This window comes from Quercus robur, chromosome 1, assembly GCF_932294415.1.
Source record: "Quercus robur chromosome 1, dhQueRobu3.1, whole genome shotgun sequence".
NCBI classification, from domain to species: domain Eukaryota; kingdom Viridiplantae; phylum Streptophyta; class Magnoliopsida; order Fagales; family Fagaceae; genus Quercus; species Quercus robur.
In genome coordinates, this window is record NC_065534.1 from 13426804 (window position 1) to 13445094 (window position 18291).

The 18291-nt window shown below is 39.9% G+C and overlaps 1 protein-coding gene across 1 annotated transcript; it reads left to right on the plus strand.

Annotated features, from left to right (window-relative positions):
* The first annotated feature begins 12118 nt into the window (after positions 1–12118).
* Positions 12119–16913, plus strand: LOC126720367 (subtilisin-like protease SBT4.15). Its single transcript, XM_050422815.1, has 12 exons — positions 12119–12208; positions 12314–12402; positions 12638–12735; positions 12842–12985; positions 13075–13180; positions 13487–13994; positions 14443–14543; positions 14658–14876; positions 15132–15216; positions 15376–15477; positions 15579–15792; positions 16441–16913. Exons 1-12 carry the CDS (start codon positions 12119–12121, stop codon positions 16911–16913), a joined length of 2229 nt encoding a protein of 742 aa, XP_050278772.1.
* The last annotated feature ends 1378 nt before the right edge of the window (positions 16914–18291 follow it).

Below are 18291 nucleotides of genomic sequence, written 5' to 3' on the forward strand. Positions count from 1 at the left end.
GCCCATAGGCTATGCCCCCACCAATGTGCGCCTAACCTGTTTAGGGTCTTGGGTAGTGTGGACGCTCTCAACGAGCAAATGGGGCTAAACCTCACCTGGCATGACGTCATTTGGATGTACAAGTGCCACTTGCTCACAGACTCAAGGTATTACCTTAAGTCTAGATCCTCTATTGTTAGGCTCGTCTCATGCCTCCCCAAATCCAATAAGGGCATGAAGGATGAATTTCTAATAGTCTCGGGTGAATGGCATGATGGTCTTCATTGCCCAGTCCAGGAGGGAGAGCCAGGTGAGGTACCCTAGGTTTAGGTTTTTATTTTTATTTATTTATTTATTTATTATTTTTATTATTTTTAACATGGGCATTAGCTCTATAGTTTTGCTGCTTTCTCCTTTCTTGGATGTTTTATTTATTTATTTATTTATTCTGACCATGGTTTTGCTTCTTGGATATTTTTGTAGGTAAAAAACACATAGCTCCCAACCTCAACCTCGTTAATGTCTCAGACCTTAACAAGGTGCTGAGATGCAAAGTGTTTGTGAGCGAAGACAGGCAATTGAGAGCTGTCCACCTCATCCTTGACTTCAAGCCCTCATTGGACAAGTTTCAGGATGTAGGCCACGTGATAAGAGCAGGCAATCCTCTGCTAGCCCAGATAGATGTCTTGGTGCCTAGTTTTTTAGCCCAAAAGGATATCATGCCAGTTGAGCTGCCCCTTCATCGTTCCCCTCGTAAGGTAGCAGCTCCAAGAGAAGAGACAGCCTCCTCGCACCTGTCACTTGAGACTAAGATAAACCAATTTTGTCTTGAGAAAGAGGAAGAGGAGCAAGAAGAGCCTATGATTCAAGTCTCAGATTCGAAGGGCGAGCTTGACAAGTCCTTCGTTGTTCGTTCCCCCAAGTTCATAGTTGCCCAGGTGGACGACAGTTCCAAGGAGGAGGAAGAAATGGGTTTGAATAGGAAGAAGGGCCTACGCGAGCTCCTCATAGACAGAGCTAAGGAGTAGGAATCCAAGGACACCTCAAGATCCCAGCCTCTTCTTACTTTCCCTCCCCCCCTCCTCCTACAATTAATCCTTTTACTATGGCCAACTTGAAGAAGTAAAAGAAGGTGTCCGAGGAGGGGGAGGTGGTCCCCCAAAAGGAGCCCAAGCAGTAGAAGACGGCCAAGGGCTAGCGGTTGAGAGTAAGGAGGCCAAGCATTCTACTGACGTGCTCCATCCAACTTGGAACCCCTGGCTGGAGTTGGATGGTGTGGCGATACCCTGGAGCTCCTCCATTAGGAAGTTTCAAAGAGGTCATGACTATCATGTGGCTGAGGCTTTGGAGCATCCTCTTCTGCTACCCAAGGACATGGACGTCTTGAAGAACATGAGGCAGTCGGATCTCTTTATGTACCTGAAGAGGGACTTAGCTTTGGTGAGCTTCCTAACTTGGTCCTGCCAATCTTGTGCTAGTCCTTTGTTTACTTATCTCACGGAGTGTTTTTTTGTCTTTGCGTAGGCCATCCAGGAGGTTTTCCCACCGAGGAGTGGGTGAAAGATGCTCGCAATGAGGCAAGGCTTGCAGATAACCTCCTTGCAAAGGAGAGTAGGTCCCTCGCTATCGCCGAGTGCAGGAACAAGGAGTTGGCTCTGAAGCTAGCTATCGCGGATAGGGACCGGAAGAGCGCGGAGGCTGGCCTTAGGAATGTCGAGGCACAAACAGAGGAGTTGCGCCAAAGGCTCCACTACACCAAGATAGAGCTGGCCATGACCAAGCTGAAGGTGGAGCTGTCTAAGGCCAAAGAGGCTGCCCAGGTGGCTTAGGTAGTTGTGGACATTGCAGGGTAGAAGTTTTATAACCTCGGAGTGCAAGAGACCGAGGCCTAGTTGATTGAAGAGTTGGCTAGGGTTTGCAGGTAATACTGCCTTGAGGTTTAGACTGAGGCCCTAAACGTGGCTAGAGCTCCTACGGACTTGAAGTGGAGGAAAGCCAAGAACATCTATTATCTCGAGGACCTTCGAGAAGCCCCTGAGGCAGACCTCGAGAAAGCTGTCGCTACTCTAATTACGACTGAGCAACCTCCTCTTACCCAGGCCCTTCTTCCCCCTCCCGAGCCATTAAAGGGCCTGGTAAGGCTAGTGACCAAGGTAGTGGGGTGGGAGTGGCCAATGGTAAGGAGGTTGGCCAGAGTAGTGCTTCGCTAGAGGACAAAGGCAAAGGCAAGGAAGCCACTCTTAAGGTGAAGCGGTTCGTGTCGGCCAAGCCTCAGGCCGTGGCCCAGGAGAAGAAGGCCACTAATCCTGCCATTCCCCCGCTGGTTAGCAAAGAAGAACCTTCTCCGACGAAGGCTTAGCTTAGGATTTTTTTTTTCTTTGTACTTTTAGCTTAGGATTTTTTCTTTCTTTCTTTGTACTTTTTTCTTAGGGCAATAGTATGCCCCAATCCATGATATACTTTTCCTTTTTTTGAATGATAAGATATCACTTTTTGCCTTTGTGGACCTTTGTTTTTCTTGCAATGTTTGTCTCTAGTAAGCTGTAGTTATTGTTTTGCCTTGTGCTGAGACTTTAAATTGATGATGCTCCTAAGGGTGAACACTCTTTCTTTGAAAAAAGCTAATAGTAATAACTAGTTAACTCAAATAAACTTTCATGTAGCAGAGTAATTGGACAACTTTACCTTGTCTGTGGCACTTGGCGTCTAGTAACTAAACCTAAAAAGCAAACCTTGTATACCTCAGGTAAATAGCTCAATGAATGAAGTGTACTTCTGGATTTTCTTCTTAACCTCAAATGATAGTGAAGTTCATGTTTATCTAGAGTATATGATCCAAGAGGGCCACCATACTTCGAATTTCACTTAGCACTCCATTCCACCGTAGGCTTACATAATTATAAGTGTTTATTTACCCAAAGCATGTGGTCTGAGGGACCTAACATTACCAAGGTCCCATTTAACACTTAGAGAAATAATGTGAAGTATTAATTTATCCAAGGCATGTGGTCCGAGGGCCCAAGCATAACCAAGGTTCTATTTAATACATAGAGAAATAACGTGAAGTATTAATTTACCCATGGCATATGGTTCGAGAGGCCAGGCATAACCAAGTTTCTGTTTGATACTTAGAGAAATAACATGAAGTATTAATTTACCCAAGGTATATGGTCTGAGGGGCCAGGCATAACTAAGGTTCTGTTTAATACTTAGAGAAATAACGTGAAATTTTAATTTACCTAAAGCATGTGGTCTGAGGGGCCAGGCATAACCACGGTTCTATTTAATATCCACACAAGTAATCAGGAATATTAATTTACTCGAGGTATGTAGTTCGAGGAACCAGACATGACCAAGATTCTATTTAATATCCATACAAGTAATTAGGAATATTAATTTACCCGAGGTATGTAGTCTGAGAAACCAGACATGACCAAGGTTCTGTTTAATATTCACACAAGTAATCAGGAATATTAATTTACCCGAGGTATGTGGTCCGAGGAACTAAACATGACCAAGGTTCTGTTTAATATCCATACATGTAATCAGGAATATTAATTTATCCGAGGTATGTGGTTCGAGGAACTAGATATGACCAAGGTTCTGTTTAATATCCACACAGGTAATCAAGAATATTAATTTACCCAAGGTATGTGGTCTGAGGAACTAGACATGACCAAGGTTCTGTTTAATATCCACACAGGTAATCAGGAATATTAATTTACCTGTGGTATGTGGTCCGAGGAACCAAACATGACCAAGGTTCTGTTTAATATCCACACAGATAATTAATGCAACACATAATATCATAAATGAAAACATGACAAAGTTGCCTTTCATTAATAATAGTACCTTCGAAGGTTATTTACATTCCAAGGTCACGGTACAACTTTTTCGTCTAGATCTTCTAAGAAGTATGCTTCTATGCCTGCTACCGAGGTGATACGGTATGACCCTTCCCAATTGGGCCCTAGCTTCCCCTCATGGTGAGTTTTTTGCAGTACCCACAACCTTTCTTAATACCAAGTCCTCAAGGCCCAATGGTCTTAACTTTACATTTGAATCATACCCTTGTTTAAGCCTTTGTTGATAGTATGCTAATTGAACCATGACATTTTCTCTCCATTCCTTGATTAGGTCTAGGCTCTTTTCTAGTAGGTAGTCATTATTGTCTAGAGTGAACAAGCTAGTCCTCAGCATTGGGAATCCAGTCTCTAGAGGAATCACAACTTTTTCCCCGTAAGTCATTGAAAAGGATGTCTCCCTCGTCGACCTATGAGGGGTAGTCCGATATGTCTAGAGGACATGTGGAAGCTCATCCACCCACTTGCCCTTTGCATCATCCAACCTCTTCTTGAGTCCATTCATTATGACCTTATTGATGGCCTCAGCTTGCTCATTCCCCTAGGGATAAGTCGGAGTGGAATACTTATTGTAAGTTCAAAAACGTGTACAAAAACACTTTTGAACGTTTAGACCCCCAAAAACCAATTTAATCAACACATGCAATATGTTAAACAACTAGTGTGCGGAAACTTAACATATGCTATAACATGGAATTGATTAAACAACTATCTAAGCCACAACAAAATAAACCACAGCAAATAATGTAAAGGCAGAGATAGAGAGAAAGAAAGATGCAAACACAGCGATAACACCAGATATGTTATCGAAGAGGAAACCGAAGACCTCGGCGAAAAACCTCTCCGCCGCCCTCCAAGCGGTAATCAATCCACTAGAAAATACAGTTGGGATACAAGGACAGCAATAGACCCTCCAAGCCTAATCTACCCAATGCACCTAAGCCCTCCAAGCTTCTTGCTCCAACGAGGTTGCGCCGAACCTTTTTCTTTTCTAGCTTTCCGGATTCCGCTACTACACCGTAGCATCAACCAATGAATATTGGCTCCTTCCTAACTGCTTCCCAGAACTCCAAACGACTGTCTCACAGAGATGATAATGGTGAGAACCAGGTTTGGTATAATGGCCTCTCAAGGATTTGACAATGGAGAGGAAGAGAGTGAAGGATTTTGATGAGACTCTAAGGTAGAGATTGTGGGTAAAACAATCTGGTTTTTCTTTAGGGTTTCTCTCTCAAAATTCTCTCTGGAAGCTCTCTTTCAATCGTGGGTTAAAAGGGTATTTATACTGGAGTGAAGAGGAATGCGAAACATCAGGTTTTTCCAAAACAGGGGTTGCTCGCGGCTTGACCTCGCGGCTTGACTAAGTCGCGAGATCCAGTCGCGAGTTAACCGTATGGCCAGTTGTCCTGTTTTGTCCTGTAGTGCTCCAGCTAGCATGACTGTTCATCTTCCAGCATGCTTGGCACGTGTGCATCTTCTGGCGGGTTGAAGCCGCGAGTCCAGCCGCGAGTCCCAGCCGCGACACTCTGTTTTCTTGCACACTCTTGAGCAATCTTCACACTATCTCACTCACTACCCTTACAACAATCCCACCTAAATACAGGGTTACTAAATGCTGAAATACAAGCAAATTTGGCACGGAATAAAGCCAATTAGATGGTTGAATAAATTCAACCTTACACTTATTTGTGATACCCAATTCACAACAGTACCTTCTGAAAGCTTTGCTATTAAACTAAAGTCCATTATCTGAGATGAGGGTATGAGGAATCCCAAACTGAGTGACAATGTTCTTCCACACAAAACTTTTGGCATCCACGTCCCTGATGTTCGCTAGTGGCTCAGCCTCAACCCACTTGGTAAAGTAATTAGTGTTGACCAAAAGCCATCTCCTATTTCCTGTTGCTTTAAGGAAAGGCCCCACAATATCCAAGCTCCACTGAGCGAAAGGCCAAGGACTAGACAGAGGATTAAGAATACCTCATGGCTGATGCATGTTGGGAATGAATTCTGACATTGGTCACACTTCTTCACGTATTCTTGTGCTTTTCTTTGCACATTGGACCACCAATATCCCTGAGTAAGGGCTTAGTGAGACAAGGATCTGCCTCTTGTATGGCTTCCAAAAATCCCTTCGTGCAACTCCTCTAGGAGTGGCTCCACCACTTCAGGATGGATGCATAGCAAATATGGCCTAGAAAAAGAGCACTTGTACAACTTTTGGTCCTTAAACAACCAAAATCAGAGGGCTTTCCTTCGCATTTTGTCAGCCTCCCCCTTCTCCTCATGTAAGATGTCATCCTTAAGGAATAGGACAATAGGATCCATCCAACTGGGTCCCACCCTAAGTTAATGAATCTGAACCTTCTCCCTCTTCATCTCGGTAGGGCTGCATAGGTCCTTAACTAGGATAACCCAAGGTAAACTCTACACTAAGGAGGTTGCAAGAGTGGCAAGGGAATCAGTATGCGTATTTCTGCTTCTAGGGATTTGGTGTCAGGAAAAAGAGTCAAACCCTGATTGCAAGAGCCTAACCTGGTTCAGGTACTCTTGCATTCTCACATCCCTGGCTTCCAGTTCTCCCTCTATTTAGCCCACAACCAACCTCGAATCTGAGAACATTTCCACTATTTTTCCTTCCATTTTTTGAACCATATCCATTCCCACCAACAAAGCCTTATACTCAACCTTATTGTTCATGGCCAAGAAGCCCAGTTTTAAGGATTTCACAATGATGATCCTTTCTGGAGATACTACAACTAGCCCCACTCCTAATCCTCTTTGGCTTGCTGTGCCATCAACATACACCTTCCAAGAAAGAAGTCTCTATGGGGAGATTATCCTAACTGATTTTCCATTCATGCTTAGCCTTTCATCGTTTTCTTCAAACGAAGGCTTAGCAAACTCTACCACTAAATCGACGAGGATCTGGCCCTTTATAGAGGTGCGAGACATGTATTTAATATCAAAGGCTCCTAAAATCGTTGCCCATTTTGCAACCCTTTTTGTGTAATTAGCTTTCCGAAGCAGTGATCAGAGAGGATGTTAGGTTAGAACCACAAAAGTGTGGGCTTAGAAGTAATGTAGGAGCTTCTGTGTAGCATGCATTACTGCCAAGATGGTCTTCTTCAATGGTAAATAGCGAATCTCTGCCTCATGCAATGATTTGCTCACATAATAGACTGGTCTCTACACCCCATCATCATCTCACACTAGTACCAGACTCACCACATGTAAGGCTACAGCAATGTAAGTGAATAAAACCTCCTCCGGTTTGGGCTTGGACATAATAGGTGGTCGAGAAAGATATTCCTTCAAAGGTTAGAAGGCCGAGGAGCACTCCTCTATCCATTCAAATCCCTTCCACTTATGCAACAACTAGAAGAAGGGCCTACACCTGTTCCCTGATCGAGAAATGAATTGATTCAAAGTGGCAATCATTCTTGTCAATTTCTAGACGTCTTTGGGATTCTGAGGAGGCTGCAGGTCATTAATAGCTCTAATCTGATCAGGGTCAACCTCGATTTCGCGGTGGATAACCATATAACCCAGAAATTTTCCAGAGCCTACTCCAAAAGAACACTTAGCGGCATTAAGACGCAGTTTGTGTTTCCTCAATATCTCAAAAATATTCTCAAGGTCACCTATATGCTTGGACTCTACTTTACTCTTTACCATCATATCATCTATGTACACCTCAATATTTTTACCCAACTGAGGATCAAACATCCTCGTCATCATTATCTGGTAGGTAGACCTTGCGTTTTTCAATCCAAAGGGCATTACTTTGTAGTGGTAATTCCCAGTAGGTGTAAGAAAAACAGTTTTTTCCTGATTGTCCAAAACTAATGGTATTTGATGATAACCCTGAAAGGCGTCCAAAAAGCTCATCCGAGGATGGCCTACATTAGTGTCCACTAATTGATCTATCCGAGGCAGGGGGAAAGGGTCTTTCGGGCAAGCTTTATTTAAATCTGTAAAGTCCATACACACTCGCCACTTCCTAGTTTTCTTCTTCACTACCACTATGTTAGCCAGCCACTCGGGGTATAATACCTCCTTCATGGCCCTAGCCCACTTCAACTTGAGTATTTCCCCCTTCACGGCATCAGAATGTTCTCTAGATGAGCGTCGCGGTGGTTGCTTCTTGGGGATGGTAGATGGATTGACGTTTAAATGGTGGCAAATGAAATCTTGATCTACCCTAAGGGTGTCATAGGCGCTCGACGCAAATACATCAATATTCTTCCTAAGAAAATCCATCAGCTGTTGCCTCTCCCAAGGAGGCAGCCAAGCTCTGACCTGAAAGAACTTCTCCTCATCGTTGCTAATAACAACTTTCTCCAGTTGCTCGCACTTAGCCCCTTCTGCCACTTCCCCCATAGACAACATCGACACCCTTGATTGCTATAAATCCTGTTTGGCTGACACCGAGGGTTCACCTTTAGCCTGATGTCTAATTGCGGTCACCAAGCACTGTCTAGCCACAGACTAGCTTCCGACCAGCTCCTCGACCCGGTCCCCTAACTGGTACTTCACTTTCAAGTGAAGGGTGGAAGACACGGCTCCCAGGGCGTGAAGCCATGGTCTTGCCACAATAGTAGTGTAAGGGGAGTAGGCATTTACTACGATGAAATTCATTTCCACGACTTTTGACCCTGCCTGAACAAGCAGTCTAATTTGGACTCTTGGGAAGACAATCTTCCCATCAAACCCTATTAGAGGGGAGTCATAGTAGGTTAGGTCCTCGGGCCTCAGCTTCAGTCCCTTAAATAGGTCAGGATACATGATCTCTACATCACTGCTCGGATTTACCAGCACCCTATTCACATCATACCCTCCTATCTTGAGAGTAACCACTAGGGCATCATTGTGTGGCTGCAAGGTTCTAACTTTGTCCTTATCGGAGAAGCTTAAAGCTAGTCGGACCTCCACTTTACTCCTCTTCGAATCAGGGGGTAAGTCTCCAATAAATGGTTGAGCTATTGATAGCACCCTAGACGGCCGAGAACCAGTTTTCCCTAGAGTAGCAAGGATTACATTAATTGTACCTAAAGGTGGTCTTATAGAAGTGCCTCTCTAAGCCCCCAATTCTGCCTGACTACCCTGTCCATTGGGTTGATACAAGAATTGTTTTAACTTCCTAATTTTAACCAACTGCTCCAAATGACTCCACAACGTCCTGTAATCTTCCGTGGTGTGCCTTTGCTCCTAGTGGTATTGGCAGTGAAGACTTTGGTTGCGCTTCGTGGGGTCTCCTTCCATCTTGTTCAGCTACTAAAAATATGGCTTGTTCTCAATCTTCTCTAGGATTTGGTGTACTGACTCTCGGAACACAGTACTGACAACCTAAGTAGTAGTAGACCTAAAATGCCCCATAAAGTCTCTCCGAGGTTGGTTGTTATTATACCTATCCAACTTGAAGTCCCTTCTATCCTGAGGGACCACTTTAGCTTTCCCCTTTCCCTGTTACTGGTCCTCCTTGACCTAATTATACTCATCAATATAGTCCACGAGTTGACGCACACTCTTAACCGGTTTCCTGATCAAAGACTTTTTCAGATCATGCTCGGTGGGCAAGTCGACCTTAAAAGTCCTTATAGCCACGTCATTGAAGTTCCTATCTATCTCGTTGAACATCTCCCAATACCTGTTAGAATACGTTTTCAGAGTCTCCCCCTCTCGCATGGTCATAGACAACAGGGAATCTAAGGGCCAAGGAACCTTACTACAAGTCACAAAGCTAGCCCCAAAGGCCCCAATAAGCTCCTTGAAGAAGCTAATACAACCTTCTTTCAAACAGTCGAACTATCTCATCGCCACGGGCCTAAAATTGGATGGAAACACTTTGCACATCAAGGCTTCATTTCGGGAGTGAATGGCCATTCTCTGTGATAGTTTTTAGGCCCTTTAAAACCACAATCAGATTAACCTAGGTAATTAGCCAAGTGATTACTTAGTCAAATTAAATATATCATATCAATGTATAGCAGCGGAAAATAAAAAACACAACATTATGATAACCCAGGAAAACCAAACGGGTAAAAAACCTGGAGAGGATTTAACCTAGCTATCCTCAAGGTAAAAAGCAAATCCACTAGAAAGAATTAAAGTTTTACAATAGCGACTTAGACCACTAACATCCTATTGCTACCCACCAGTAGAAACTTACTGACATGATCACGTGCAAGTTCCGAGACCATAGACTTCTTCTTTCTTGGATTCTCTAGCAAGTACAAGCACACCCGCTTGTGTTTCTTTAAGTTCTTATGGCAGCAACTGAATGATCATCAAGTTCTTGAACAAATCTCCTTCTTGATAATCCTAAACTTGTGTAAAGGAAAGCTCCTTACAGATCTCACAAGAGATTTACACAAATAGCAATATGAGCAACACTAAAACGTGACTAAGGTTTGCCTTATATACCTAAGGCAAAAATAGAAAACCCTAAACGTTTTAAATGAACTAAGACTGAGTTGGAATTCTGTAGAAAAATGCATTCTGCCCGAATTTCGATTGATCGAGCCTAAGCTTCGATCGATCGAACCAAGCCGAATTGCACTTTTAATTCTGCAACAACTTAAATCTAACTTTACATAAATGACACAACTTTGAGCAAGTCTAAACACGACTAAACATCTTGTTTTGATCATGGTTTGCCAACAATACACATTAGAGTTCTAAATACATAAGTTCCTAAGTCTTTAGAACCTAACACTCTAGTTGAAGTGGCTGACATGCTGCATAGGGTCTATTCTTCCATTATACACGGTGAATGTTGGCTGAGAAAACCATCGAGGAAGCTTTCCCCCTTCAATTCTATGTGTAAACGGTGATTTAGAGATTTGGTTGAAAGCACTACTTATAGCATCATTGCCCGGACCTTCGCAAGATGGATTCTCACTCCTCCATTTGTAATGACGGTCCTCATTGTACGAAAAAGACTCACTGGGAGGAGTCCTAGACCTGGATCTGTAGCTACCATCCCCATCATCATCAGAAGATGGGCCAGAATTTGAGGGAATCCTTCTCCGTCACTCGTGGCATAACCCTCTGTGAAGACGGTCAATCTCCAACTGCATGCTTCTAGTATTTCTCTCATGAAAGATGTAACTTCTGCCTCGAGATTAGCCCCTGCTAGTATGCGTGGTGTGCACACTAACCTCGTGGTCCCTCATTCGCTCAAGGTTGAGGAACTGATCCTGGCGTTGGGAACCAATAAACTCCTCCTGGTCTTGCCCTAATCCTACCATGGTTAGACATTGAACTTACTAAAGCTCAAGCTTTCCCACAGATGGTGCCAATTGTAAGGGTGTGGTTTTGGTTCCTAAGCCCAAAGGGTAGAAGGATTCAGGCCCAAAGAGCCCAATACAATAAATTTGTAGAAAGTGGGCTTAAAAGCTAGGCCTTAATAAATCAGGCAACATGCATAATGGATCAAAGATATTAAGAAAGCAAAGAAAGACAAGTTTAAAGTAAGGAAATCCTTCCTCGGCGAAGTCTGAGGAGAATGATTCTTGAATTTAGTTCTTTTGGACTTGGATACAATTTCAGTTCTTGTTACTACAATGTGTTCTCTACAGATTTTCCGATCCCTTCTCCTTAAAGGGTCTCTTACATTAGTGATCAGCTATAAAAGCACTTTGAGTGTCAGAAATAATAGCATTAAGCAATGGCTTAAGGCGATTTGCAATCACCTTACTTACAATCTTATAAAGCACATTAAACAAACTAATCAGTCTAAATTCAGACACTCTTTCTGGGTTTCGAACTTTAGGAATTAAAGATATAAAAGTGTGATTGATAGATTTCAAAATGGAACTAGAATTCAAGCATGATAATACAGCCGTAGTATCCATACCTACATCAGGCCAGTAATAAGTCGATTAGCCTCCTAATAACAAACGGCTAATTTAGGAGTTAGTTTGAAAACTAAATTTAGTTATTACTACTTATATATATAACGGACACTTAATTTATACATTTCTTTTTTAATTTTGAGGAATTGTACATTGTTTACTTAATTCAATAGAGAAGGGACTTCTCTAAGATAAATTTAACGGGTGGACAAGCTAATTATAATGAAGTTACGCCTAAACCCCTCTTCTTGGAATAGGTTTATGCAATAATCTAACTTTAAATTGGAAAAAGTCAAAGTCTACATTTTAGTTACACATATGAGAAAAACCAGGGATGTTTAAAGAAAAAAATCTGACTATATATATAGGAACAAGAGAGAAAGCCAGAGAAGTATCCATACAATGGAGGAATAAAAAATGGTTCCAATTCGTATGCTCACCCTCTTCCTTCTAGCTACGCAGCTTCATTGGTCATTCACTCATGGTTCTAGTGACCAAGTTAGAAAGGTGAATATATTTTTATACTTTGTATGAACACAGTTATTAAGTATATTATTTAAATTTTATAATTTCCATTCACTAATCATAAATTTATTTTTCATTATCACATAGGCGTACATTGTGTATTTGGGAGAGGCACTGCGGTTAAGAAGCAATGTTGATGTTCATCAACACAACTTGCTTTCTTCAGTAATTAAAGAGTAAGTTGGATGACAAAGTAAGGTTAGCTCATACGTGGGTCAACGATTTGGTGGTAGGGGTGGGTTCCATAATGGTTAGCAACTAACCAATATGTATAGCATTAGGCTATATATTCTATGCATATAAAATTAGTTTTTAGGATATAATCCATACATGATATGACCTCACAGCTAGAATGCAACAAATTGTAACATTTGCTAGACAATTAAACCATCAAGTACTTTCATTTTTCAGTGAGAGTATTGCCCGACAAGCTAGAATACATAGCTACACCAAGAGTTATAATGCATTTGCAGCAAACCTATTGCCAGATGAAGTTCAAAAACTAAAAGGTGCACACTAAAAACATCATGTTACACAACATTTTCTTTCTTTATCTTTTTTGCTCTTAGGGTGGTTGTCTTATGTAATTTATATATGTATATGCATCCTTTACAGAGAATGAAAATGTGGTGTCAGTATTTCCTAGCAGAGTACAGAAACTTCATACAACAAGATCATGGGATTACTTAAGAATGCCTCTCTCAGTAAAGAGAAATCTTAAAATTGAAAATAATATTATTGTTGGAGTATTAGATACTGGTAACAAATTAAGACTTCTCAGAGAGTTTTCACTTTCTCTTTGTTACATTGAAAAATTTTGTTAACTTTCTTAATCTTTCCTTTTTTAGGAGTATATATGGGTGCTCCAAGTTTTAATGACAAAGGAGTAGGACCTCCTCCATCAAAATGGAAGGGTAGATGCCAAGTAGTAGGCAAGTTTACCGGCTGCAACAAGTAAACAATCTCAATCTCTCTCCTTGATTGTGACCAACCACAAAATATTATGCCTAGCAACACAATATTTGAATTTGCAACCTTCTTTTTCACAATAGTTAATACGATGGTGCACAATAAAAAGTATGTTTAATGGATTCTAAATGAGAGTGACATTATTCCAATCATAACAAATCTTATCAACAATTCTAAAAATAAAATATTGTGTTTTTAACATTACTCAAGATGAAAATTAATTTTAAATACTACTTCTCTACATGCACGGATCTCTCATTTAATTTCCAAGCTATTCACCCTTTTATGCAGCAAGGTAATAGGTGCAACTTTCTACAACAACAACCCCAAATTTCCCCAAAGAAAGCCATTCCCACTAGATGTTGATGGCCACGGCTCTCACACTTCATCCACCATAGCAGGTGCCACGGTAGCAGGCACAAGCTTGTACGGTTTAGGCAAAGGCATAGCTCGAGGTGGGGTTCCATCAGCACGTATTGCAATGTACAAGGTGTGTTGGCCCGAAGGTTGCAGTGATATAGACCTTCTGGCTGGATTGGATGATGCCATTGATGACAGAATTGACGTGCTATCAATATCTATCGGTGGGAGTTCAAATGGCTTCTTTGACAATCCCATTGCGATCGGTGCCTTTCATGCAATGAAGAAGGGGATTTTCATAGCATGTTCAGCAGGAAATAGCGGCCCATATGTGTATACAGTGCAGAACACAGCTCCTTGGATAATGACGATTGGTGCTGCTAGCATGGATATGGAGTTTAGGACTTCGATTAAACTTGGAAATGGCAAGGAAAATGTTGTAAGTCGCCTCTTTCTTTTTGGGACGGTGTACAAAGTTTTGCTACCGTTGAAATTTTAAATGATATAGATTTAGATTTATAATATTTAATCTAACCAAAAATATGAAAATATTTCAAAATGGAGATGATCCTAAAGCAACTTGGGGCATCAAATATGATAGCCTTGCTTAGTAAAGGAGTGCTTCCATCAAGGAAAATGATTATTTTCCATTTCACTTGAAATAGATGGAATTCATTTCATAGTTAAGATTTTAATTTTTTTGATCTAACCATGTGTAGAGTGTTACAATATTAAGATCTCAAATGGGGATGATCCTATATAAAACAACTTGTCTCATTTAGAGTGTCACAATATTTAGTAAAGGAGTGCTTCCATCTAGGAACATGATGCTTTTTCATTTCACTTGATCATAATCACATTACATTTACTGGTGCATTGAATAACAGGGACTTTCCATCAACACATTTACACCAAATAAGAAGATGTACCCTTTAACCAGCGCGGCAATAGCAGCCAATAGTACTTTATTGCCAGGTTCATCTCCCTGGTAATTAGAGAGCATTTTCTATCTCATGATTTATACTGTAATTGAAGATCACCTAACCTAATATATATTCAGAATATTAATATTAGTAGCACTAATCAATTAAAAATTGGGTAGGTATTGTGATCAAGGGAAGCTAGACCAGAAAAAGGTCAATGGAAAGATTGTGGTATGCAAAGAAGCAGCAAATGAAACTTACATCAAGTCTTTGGGTGGGATTGGGGTGTTGATATCTGTCATTGGGAAGATAGATACGAGCTTTACAACTATCATCCCTGAAGCCATTATTGATTCTTGTTTTGGTAACAGAACTCTTACATATGTCAACTCAACCAAGTAAGTAAGAGGAATCAAATTTGATATATAAAATTCCCCCCCATACTAGGCTAGGAGAGTTGTCATTGATTAGATTTTTCCTTTTTCTTTTTGTTGTGACCAAATTAAAATATAATCTAGGCTCGTACTAATAATACAGAGTTAGCATAGCTTTTACTTTTATATATACCTTATTTATAGTTCATTATAGCATGCAATTCTTCTATAAATTAAAAAATGCTTGCTTGTTAACATTTGTCAAAATCTTTATGTCAGAATCTTTGTCACTCAACTTTATGTCAGAATCTTTGTTAGCCATTTAGTTTTATGTCAGTATTTTGTCAGCTTTATAGGCTTTAAGGTTAGCTTTATACAATTTTTTAATTTAGTGTGACCCACATTATTTTAATCTTAACAAGCACCGTACAGTACTTGTTAACATTTGCCTTAAATTACTTGATATATTAAACGTTCTTTACGGATTTTTTTTTTCATTGATAAAATATTCAGAGCCCCTTAGGCTGTCATATACAAGTCCAAAAGAGTTCCTAATGCTGCTGCACCCTTTATGGCTTCCTTTTCATCTCGAGGTCCGGCCATTCTCACTAGCACAATACTTAAGGTAACCCTTTGCAATGATTGCCATTCTAGGCATAAATTTTTATACTCTTTTTCTTAGCATATATAATAGTATGATGGTTTTAAATTATGTTCGATTTGCAGCCGGATATAGTGGCACCTGGGATAGATATACTTGCTGCTTACTCTAAACTTGCATCATTGACTGGAAATCCTGATGACAACCGGTTTGATGTATATAATATAATCTCTGGAACTTCAATGTCTTGCCCTCATGTGGTTGCTGCCGCTGCCTATGTCAAATCATTCCACCCTGATTGGTCTCCTTCTGCAATCAAATCGGCCCTAATGACAACTGGTTAGTTCCCTTAAATTCTCCCATTTTAACTCATGATGTGTTAAAGATTAGTGCCATTTTACAAGAACCACCATTTGAAAGGTGTCAATTAGACGTTGTTAGTGTTTATTTCAAATTCTCCAAGGCCATCTTATTCCTCATGGTTTACCAGCAACATGGTTAATATGCCAATTGGTTTAGACTAAATATTATCCATGTTAATATGTATCCAATGTCACGTGACAATCTGTAAACTATTTGATTCAAAAATAATATCTTAAATACGAAACAAAATTTCTCCATGATTAATGGAGAGGGTTATTTTCTAATAAGAAATGTTTGACATTTATTTATGAGTAATATTAGAGATATTACAAATTTTATTACATAACCCTTACAAACCGAAGTGTCATTATTCACAAAAAAAGTAATTTTAATATTTATTTATTAGTTATTGAAGTTGCACCAATGAAATTCATATTGTCACTTTAGTTTGTAAACCTCTAGAAGTAAAATTTGTAATAATCTTAACATTTTTGTCTTCTTTCTATATAAACACATCGATCAAGATATCATATCATATTTCCCTAAAATAACTTTAATAATATGAAAAAAAAAAAATTAGTCTTTTTGAGTGTTTTATAATTTATCTTTTTGATTGATGATCAGCAATTGAAATGAAAGTCAAGGATGGCCTTGCTGAGTTAGCCTATGGTGCTGGCCAAATTGACTTGACTAGCGCACTACTGCCTGGTTTGATCTATGACTTGTCAACGTTGGACTACATCCGCTTCCTATGTAATGAGGGCTACACTGGGACAAATCTAAATTTATTCACTGAAGATAGAACCAATTGCTCAATTGTCCTTAAATTTGGAGGATATGATTCCCTAAATTACCCAACATTGTATTATCAGTATGATGACCCTAACTCTACTATATCAGCCATCTATTATAGGAAAGTTACAAATGTGGGCTTTAGAAATTCTACATACAAGGCAATCGTCACGGCACCGAAGAATCTCACTGTCACTGTTGTTCCAAACAAACTATCTTTTACTCAGTTGCACCAGAAAAAATCTTTCAAGGTTACGCTAAAGGCGCCACCACAATTCCTCCAAACTTTCCAATATACCCATTGATCAGCATCATTGGAATGGAGTGATGGTACACATAGAGTTAAGAGTCCCATATTGATTTCGCTATCTCAACCACGATAGATGTAGGTGAAATTTCTTAGGCCTAATGTCTAATGATGTAGGTGTTCTGCTTCTCCCCCCTCTCCCCCCCCCCCCCCCAAAATGCATTTGTTATTCGATGGTTTTTATTTCAATGAAAAAGAAATAAACATACAAGTATTTGCTATTTACCATTTTGTAGTGAATATAATTAATTGATCAAAGAAACTAAATGAAATGGCCAGAAATATGTCATTGATGATGACCCTGACCTTATTTAAAATTTTATGACAAAAGAGTGCTCCTATGAGCGCTCACTAGGTAGCTTAATAGACCACTAAAAAGCAAAATATTTAATTAATTATCTCTTACAAACTACTCCTTGGCCGTTCATCCCAATAGAGAAATTTAGATTGTCATACTAGCATGACAACTCCCATCTTTACCTTACTTACATGGTTGATCGCATAAGTTTGGCACAAATCACCTTTAACTTGGCCACTCAGTGCATAAAACTTGAAGCTCAAGTCTAGATGAGCAAAGCAATCCCCTTGTGTGATTGTTACTTTGATCTTGAAATTTCCCTCAACCTCAACTTCTATCAAGTTAGTGTCATGAAGCCTTGTGATTGCAACACTTGGTATTATTTGATATACACCCTTCAATAACATTAAAAGGCATCACCATTGTTCGCATATCAAAATGCACTCATCCACATACTCTCTCTCTCTGAATTGGGTCGGTGACTAGTTTCCCATCTTCTCTTTTTCTTACCTAATTTTCATAGTCTACCAGCTCTGCCTCAGGCTTGAACTCAATATAATTTCATTTAGTTGCGTTAGACTAAATGTATTTGTTTCCTATGTTGAGGCTCTTTTGTTACTGTTAATGTGCATTTCTAACAGTTACCATGTTGTATTTTTTAAATTTGTATATATTTGCCTTTATCCCATAACATGTACCACAAACTATATGATACATGATAAAAAAAAAACATATAATTCATTGACCAAACATCCATTTAGCAAAGAACAAAATAGGAAATCCAGAAAAAATCTATGATCATATAGGCAATCCAATTATTTCAGCAATAAAAATATTCACTCACCTAAAACCAATTTGAAAACCTTTTTCAAAACCCAAGCCTGTTCTTTTATTCAATGTCATAAATTGGGATGCAAGGCTTGAAAGCTATAAGAGAGCAAGGAATAAAGGTTGAGTGTTATTTCTGTTATGAAGAGTTTATTACAATCATATTACACTTTTAAGCTAAGCTGCTTGAGTAACAGACAGTTTGTTAGCCTTAACCATTTATACTTACTACCTAACTCTAAAAATCAGT